Source organism: Thermobia domestica, chromosome 8 (assembly GCF_964235325.1).
Source record: "Thermobia domestica chromosome 8, izTheDome1.hap1.1, whole genome shotgun sequence".
NCBI lineage: Eukaryota > Metazoa > Arthropoda > Insecta > Zygentoma > Lepismatidae > Thermobia > Thermobia domestica.
Genome location: NC_137461.1, coordinates 275,860,064 through 275,868,214, shown reverse-complemented (window position 1 = coordinate 275,868,214; position 8,151 = coordinate 275,860,064). Strand labels below are relative to the sequence as shown.

The 8,151-nt window shown below is 32.1% G+C and overlaps 1 protein-coding gene across 1 annotated transcript in view; it reads right to left on the bottom strand.

Annotated features, from left to right (window-relative positions):
• Nucleotides 1-491: 491 nt before the first annotated feature.
• The window catches only part of LOC145693642 (MFS-type transporter SLC18B1-like), a 263,501-nt gene continuing 255,841 nt past the window's right edge, over nucleotides 492-8,151 (bottom strand). The window contains exon 11 of the mRNA XM_081769831.1: nucleotides 492-7,011. Within this exon, the coding sequence (XP_081625957.1) occupies nucleotides 6,769-7,011 (243 nt within the window). The 3' untranslated portion in view covers nucleotides 492-6,768. The remainder of the gene's footprint in view (nucleotides 7,012-8,151) is intronic.

Here is an 8,151-nt window from a genome sequence, read left to right as displayed (position 1 = left end):
TATTATGTTAGAATGTTAGTGTAGCAAGATAATAAGTTAAAATATACCTATCGTGTATATCTCTTCCTTCCAAGTTCAGTGTCCGGAATCGCAACCAACTGTCCGGATTCACCATTCCAAATTTGCAAATCAAAGATTTTGTCAACTTTAAGAAAATTATTTTTTATTTCTTAACGTGCCATTTCAGGAAAACTATTTCAGTTCTACATGCATGCCGACATATCATTAAATAATATGACGAAGTATTGGATATTGTCGTTTAGCGGGGTAGTAGTTAAAAGAAACAAACATCAGAACTGTCCGGATTCACCCAAACTTACCCTATTGGTGACTTAATTATGACTTTTTTCTATACTGCTTCCTGTAAAATTAACATAGGATTTATTGTAAGCCGCATGAGAATTCTGAATTTCCTCTAAAGCTAATTTGTTTTCTCTAAAAAAATCAAACATTCAAATGAAATTATGATAAAAATAAAATAATGTCCAAAGTATGTTTAAACATTTATTGTATTATAAAAATATTAGTAACAATAATGATAAATCTATACACACGTGGAAATTACAATAAATTGTCAGCCCTTCATAACACTTACTATAAATAAACACAAAAATGTTGTGATTACGTTTCAAGAAATAGGATATAATTAGTCTAATTTTGCATTCATACACCGCATAAATTCATTACTCCACAATCACTCATTACTATCCAAAAGGACATTTAGGAACTACAGTTTACAATTACATTTCGATGAAGACAAATGTATGTTTCTTTTTTAATGCTTATATATATATAATGTTTTCCCTCATGGGTGACTTATGACCGTCAAGAAATAATTCGTTATAGTGACAGAAGTCCACTGGTAAATCGAGCAGCGACGCAAATACGATAGTTATCGCCCGGGGTAAGAACTCGCCCTAGCACCCTCTGACCAACCAAACCAAAACGCTCTCCCAAATATTTGCCCAATTTTGAGCCCTACCAATTCAGCGCCCGGGGCACAATCCGCGTTTGCCGCCCCCTTCCTAGTTACATCACTGATGCCATTTCATAATTCTAAGCTATCGGGAAGTGGAAGCAGTACAACAATAAAAAGCCTTGCCAAATATCGTTTCGAGAAACACAAACAACTACTCATTCACACAAGGCATGATGTTCCAGAGTAAGGTTATACCAACTACGGCCTTTATAAAAAGAAAATCTTAGTGTCCAAATTATTTCTAACCAAGAGTAACCATCCGCTTATTAAAAAATCGTTAGGAAGTTACGATAGCAAAGCACCATTACGGGGAAAGAATGAATAAGAGAACGTAAAGATTTACTTATAAATGATACATTTATAGGAAAACGTATCATTTCTCGTTAGTCAAGCAGATGTGGAATCTCTTCAGATTTAACATTTTTCTTCAACTCCGAAATTAAGAAAGTTTCTACAACTTAACTTAATGAATCACAATTTTGATTCGTTACAATCATCAAGACACCTTGTATTACTTCATAATGAATATTACACTACAATTTGAGTAAAGAAATACCACCAATATCTCAATGGTGATCATACAAAAGAACTTCGGTGTATGAATTTCTTACAATTACAAGCTTTTCAGTTATAAAGGTCATTCTTATTCAGGTCTGATTGTGTATTGCACATAAATCATGCGTATTTTATTACCTTAAGTAAAATTACTGGGAAAAAATTCGTTTGATCAAGATCATGTTTTCTTTTTTAATCGATTGCACGATAATATATTAAAGAGAGCTTTAAAATAAAATAACGATGTATGGAAAAGATATTTTATAATGTTTGCTGAAATTATTATAGCACGATCTGATACAACTCTCTTCTGTTAATTGTCTTCAAGCAAGTTACTTTAATGTGATGTTGAGTAAGTTGTTTTCATGTATTTTTGAGCAAGTTATTTCCATTTCCATTTCCATTTTGTGAGCAAATTTTTTTCCGTGTGTTGCTAATCAAGTTATTTTCAATGTGTTGTTGAACAAGTAATTTCAATGTGTTGTTGAACAAGTAATTTCAATGTGTTGTTGAACAAGTAATTTCAATGTGTTGTTGAACAAGTAATTTCAATGTGTTGTTGAACAAGTAATTTCAATGTGTTGTTGAACAAGTAATTTCAATGTGTTGTTGAACAAGTAATTTCAATGTGTTGTTGAACAAGTAATTTCAATGTGTTGTTGAACAAGTAATTTCAATGTGTTGTTGAACAAGTAATTTTAATGTGTTGTTGAACAAGTAATTTTAATGTGTTGTTGAACAAGTAATTTCAATGTGTTGTTGAGAAAGTTATTTCAATATGTTAATAAGGAATTAATTTTCATATTCTGTTAACTATTTTATTTAATATACCTACTACTTCCGGCTATCAGTGCCATGTATCACATTACTGTTAAAGCACGTTCGTTTGAGTGAAAACAATTATTCGAGACTTTAGACTAAATCAAATATACAATTTTTTCTGAATACAAAATTCTACTGGACAACCTTAACCAATTATATTGACACCTCTATTATTAAAATAGAAACTAACATACCCTCTATTTTATTTATGTACTTATTTGAAAATTAACTTGTTAAGAACTCGAAACTAAAGTGTTTTATTAGTCTATTTCAAAACTTCCAAGCATTACAAAAACATTATAATGAATTTTCCTAAAGTTGTTATAGAGAGAAGCGAAATAGGTACATGTTAATATGTGCAATCTATAGATACATTTATATATTAATTAATTGAACTTCTGACATAACGTAATTAGGTAGAAGAAATTTCAGAAATGCATTCTAACATATAGATCCTAAATTATTAAAGTCCAAACTAGCCTTTTTTTAAAATAAAAAGATAACAGTGCATTAATTTAATATTACTTCACACTAAATTTATAAAAGGGAAAAATTTTCTAACTGCTTTACAAAGTAATAACCGAGGTAGACCAAGAGAGACTGCGGAGTCGTCGAAATCCGAGCATGCCAACTTAAGCTATCAGGAAACATGAGATTCTTTTCTATTATTAAAAAAAGTTTAGAAACTTGAAACAAAGTGTTTCCATAGTGAGCAGAACGGCTTAAATACTACAAAAGAAACTGAACTTTGATAGTAAGATAATCACATTTTGAAAAGCACTGTTAACCTCTTTCTCAAGATTTATTCTAATTATGATTGTGTCATATTCTATAAAATATTTTCCATCGTTTTTACCTACATTTTTCTGTGATGAAATTTTCTTCCTTGTGAAGCAGGTGAGTGCGAATATGTATGTTCCTATAAGTGCAGAAATTATGAATAATTAATTGCTCAATAATGAACTAGGTCTCCTTTCGTCTCTATATGCGTTCAGTTATTACTTGAGGCTTAATAAAATCGTTTAAATTGAGAATATCGTGCAACTTCCTCCAGTGTTTTCTTACAAACAGTTCCATTTTGTTTCAGTAAAACTTAAGATGGATGATCATGTATACATGATTACTACTCGAGAAATTATCCTCAGACTTAGATGGCAGTTCTGAAAACCGGGCCATAATAATAATAATACAAATCTAATTTGAACAAAGTCTATTATGTTTTGGTTTTAAACTACATAGGCGCCAGCCCATATTTCCAGTCGCCATGACGACCTGGCGCCTAGGATTTTCCGAGTCCTGTTCATAACCATAACGTATTGATATACCGCAATGTTGAATTTATGCGTGTTTTCTTTAATAATACAAAATTTCATTCAGAGGAGCCTACTTAATTCGTTTGGTTGCATTGGTTTATAAAACAGTTGTGTTTGATCTTAAGAAAGACAGAGAAGTAATTTCAGGACCATTTTTCGGAAATAAAAGTTGCAAGATTACTTAATTTGTTAAATAATTTAATGCAAATATAGTTCTGTAGTCGTTAGAAGTTAACGTTAGTGTTATGTTTGAATGCTTGCCTGAAGTTTTACAAAGAAAATGTTAATCTTCCTGTAGACTATGCAATTATAAATCATCTTGTAATATACAAGATCACAAACTGAAAACAAACTTGTTATTCATCTACATGCTTTATGATTAGCTTTAAAGAACATATTAAAAATAATTAAAAATAACGTAATTTACAATAACACAAACTTAAATATTGGCATGATGATTAACCTTTCTATATGTTGTTGTTGGTAATTTCATTGGTTATTTTTGGGCGTAAAGCATAGGGTTATATAGCAATACGATAAAGAAATTCATAATTATTTTGGACGTGGCATTATATAAATTGACTGTCAAGATATACAAACACTGTTAAGGATTAGAAAAAGTTATACATCTAAAATGAAATTAATTTAGGAATCTAGTGTGTTTCGCATATTGTCACGTGTATTTAGAGAGAGAGAGAGAGAGAGAGAGAGAAAGAGAGAGAGAATTCTTTAGACAAGAGCTTAAAAGTGTTAGTGGGTGGTGTAGAAAGTTGACCTATTAGTCGTCTTCTCCCACTATATGGTAGTGAAACATATTTTCTCCGAAATTCGGTGTTGAAAACAAATTCGAACTGGACGGCGGCTTTCGGCGAGAATAGGGGGGAGGGGGAGTAAAAGCTTATCTTCTCCGTCACATGAGTAAAGAATGAAGTGTCTTAAATGTTTCGACGAAGAAAAAAGTAGTCTGGAAATTCCGAGCGCTTGGAGTTGCTTTGTTTTTTTGACACTTTCAACCTGCTTTCAACAGAATATTTCTTCTCCCGACCTATATGTGCAGGCAAGTTGGTCAATGTTTGTTCATTTCCCCCCTTCTCTATATAGATAGAAAGAACCTACATGTGTAAGTTATTAATCACAGTGTAACGAGGGCCAAAACTGTGGCAACGTTTTTGGACACACATTAAATTACATTGTCACTAGTAAGAGGAGAATACGACTGTTCGGACAGTTCCGATTACCACCCAGTAAGGCCATCTTGTCGTTGGGCCTACTATAATGGTATTGTGTTATGAAAATTTTACGAAAATATTTAGTTGATGTGGATCAGAAAAAACAAAGCATATACAATAATTAGTGTTTGAAGAACAGGAGCAAGGAATTTAAATGAATAGTAATAAGGAATATAGTTATCTGTTTATAGCTATGAAAATATTAGCTCTGCTGATCATTAGGTTACGATTAGTAAACTTCAATAGCATGGTGCAGTGTTGTAGTACCAGACTTACACAAGATATGCACACAATAATATTATTGAATTTATAATTGTGATTAAGAACAGAATAAGTCCTATCTACGAACATAAACTTTCTCTATTCATTTAACTTGCTTTACAACACTTTCTGCTCTTACGGTTTACTTCACTAGCTACAATATTGAGGCAAAACAAACTGCAACTAAAAGCAATTTAGCTAATTTATCGTTTTTACTCGGTTCCTTAATATATACACACACTATAAACTGTATACTACACATTGGAATTAATTTTGTTTCTTACGTTGTTCAGACCAAGGCGACAAGAAAGTTGAGGAATGTCAAGATTTTGGATTCTGTACCAGTTCGTATACGCATAATAGATATGAACTATAATATGAACATATTAGATATAAATCTTTCCCTTATGGCAATAAAGCTTGTAAATTAAACACACACAGTCGGATAAACAGGTAATATAAACTGAGATTAATTGTAGCTTAATGCAGTATAATTTTTTCATAAAGTAATTATATGACAATATATTAAAAACAACCATCATTATATGCTCTTAAGAGGCTCCATCACGGCGAAATTAAAATACCTTTAATTTTACAATAATGATGTGATATCTTCAAATAGATAGAACATAATCGAAAAGTTTAACAACAGCTCGCTAGACAATATTATTTTACATGAGATACCGTTATCACGACTCCCTTACCTGCTTTCGATTTTCAGCCTCTTAGAAAATCGGCATTTATTTTCGAGTTTTTAAATGGCTCAGACGGAAAGCTACTATGTGATTCGTGTTAACGGTACCTCATGCAAAATAATACTGTCTAGCGCGCTCTTGTTCCGCAATTCAATTATCTTTTATCTATTTGAATACATTGCATAATTATTATTAAAATTAGCGATATTTTAATTTCGCAGGTCTCTTGAGCACAATATTGTATTTAATACGCACATGACGATAGAAATATAGAATCTATTGAGTTGAGAAACTATTATACTCTAATATATGCTTTCAAAAAATAAATTAGTAAAATAATTATTTTTGTGAAGGTACTGCTATCTAAGTAAGTGTTTTGAAATACAATACTGTATAATTCTAACGAAGATAAAAAGCTGTATAATTTCCAGAGCTAGATTCATTAATAAAATTATATACATGTAACAAAGGTGTGCAAAAGATCAACGTAACTCCTTATTTAATATAATTAATTAATTTCTTGGGACAAATTTCAATGTGAGATTAGATATTCAGTTCTTACGTAGTAACATCTTATGGTGACTTACATGACTCGAACACTACTAATTAACGAGAATTTATCATTTTAACTCGTAACTTTACACTTCCTCTACGGTACGCCGAAATTTATAAGCACAGCAATGACTAATACCTTAGCAACAAGAACATGTATTGAAACATCTCTCAATATTTCTTCAAACATATAGTAGTTGATAACAATATAGATCTGCTACACTAATAACAATTTTTGATATATATATTTATAAAAAGGAACAAACATATTGTAAATACACAACAAAATACAAGTCTTCAAGGCTTAGAACAGAAATGGCCAGCAAAAACTGCTCCTTTTAAAAATATTTCTTTTAAAGCAATTACAAAGACGTCAAAGCTGGAACTCTTACACGCGACTGGGCTCTCGTAAACGGAATACCATGACTTCTTGCAATATTTTCGCGCCTTAATCTGGAGACTCCGTTGGACACTGGTTGAGCAGTTGTTGGAGCACGGATTTGGAGAGGAGCAGCTTCGCCCATTGCAGCTTCCTTGTCTTCCTCTGTCATCAAGAATGGATGAGGACGTGATTTTCTAAACACGAAGTAGCAGCATAGAACGAACTGAAAAAACATACAAAATTGTTCTCATAAGTTGTAAGTCAAAATTTATCATACCCGTCTATATTATACGTACTTTTTTTTCAATACATTCTACTATGTGGTGCCCTTATACAACATGCCGTAATAAATCAATTATGGTTTCGTACAGTAAGAGTGTCACATAAGGTAACATCAAAAAGAAAAGAAGGAATACGAAAGGAACTAGAATGCCTCTCATATGTTATAAGGAGTGAGAAGATGATTAGAAAAATAGAAACCTACGTGGAATATTCAGACACTGCAATACCACACTCAGGAATTGTAACTATCATTCGACTTACAGGTTTCTGTAATTCTTGAATCTTTAAATTTCCAAGCTTTCGACTCTCCCCTGGAACCTTGGTCAAGGAGGTTAAAAACAGAAAGAAAAAAGAAAAAAAAAACATCAAGGAATAAGAAGGAACGTATTTACGAAGGGAAGAGCTGTGTAGTACAAAAAAACACGTTGTCAAGTGCGTCATTGGTCTGCAGATGATGTTGAAGCAAACTAAAATATTGCGGAATCAATTTTTGGGCCTTCCCTGTTTTTTGTTGGAAGGTTGCCGACTCATGCTTTTATTGTCTTCAGATCGCTGAGGCATTTGACAACGTTTTTTTTTGTACAACACAACTCTTCCCGCTGGTAAGTTCATTCCATTTTTATTCCTTGATGTTTCTATTCCTTTTCTTCCTCTTTTTAACCTCCGTGACCAAGGCTCCAGGGGAGAGTCGAAAGCTTGGAACTCTAAAGATTCAGGAGTTCCAGAAACATGTAAGTAGAATTATGTGGAGTAAATTAGATCTCTTAGATAAATTTATAGGAAATATGTAAGTGACCAATTAAGAGTATTAACGTCTCTTAATCAGCTGGAGTACCTATCAGTTGATTAAATTATGAAATTAATATAATTTGAACAAAGTTTAAAATTCAGAAATAACATATTCGCTGTTTGTCAGAGCGAGATTTTTAAAAATAAATAAATAAATAATTATATATATATACACCACCAGGCACGTAGCCAGGATTTCGGAAAAGGGGGCCGTGACATGAAATGAAATACTGTGGTCATATCAGAGGCTCGAGCATTCTAAACTATTTTACTGGAATATAGGTTGGTTCGT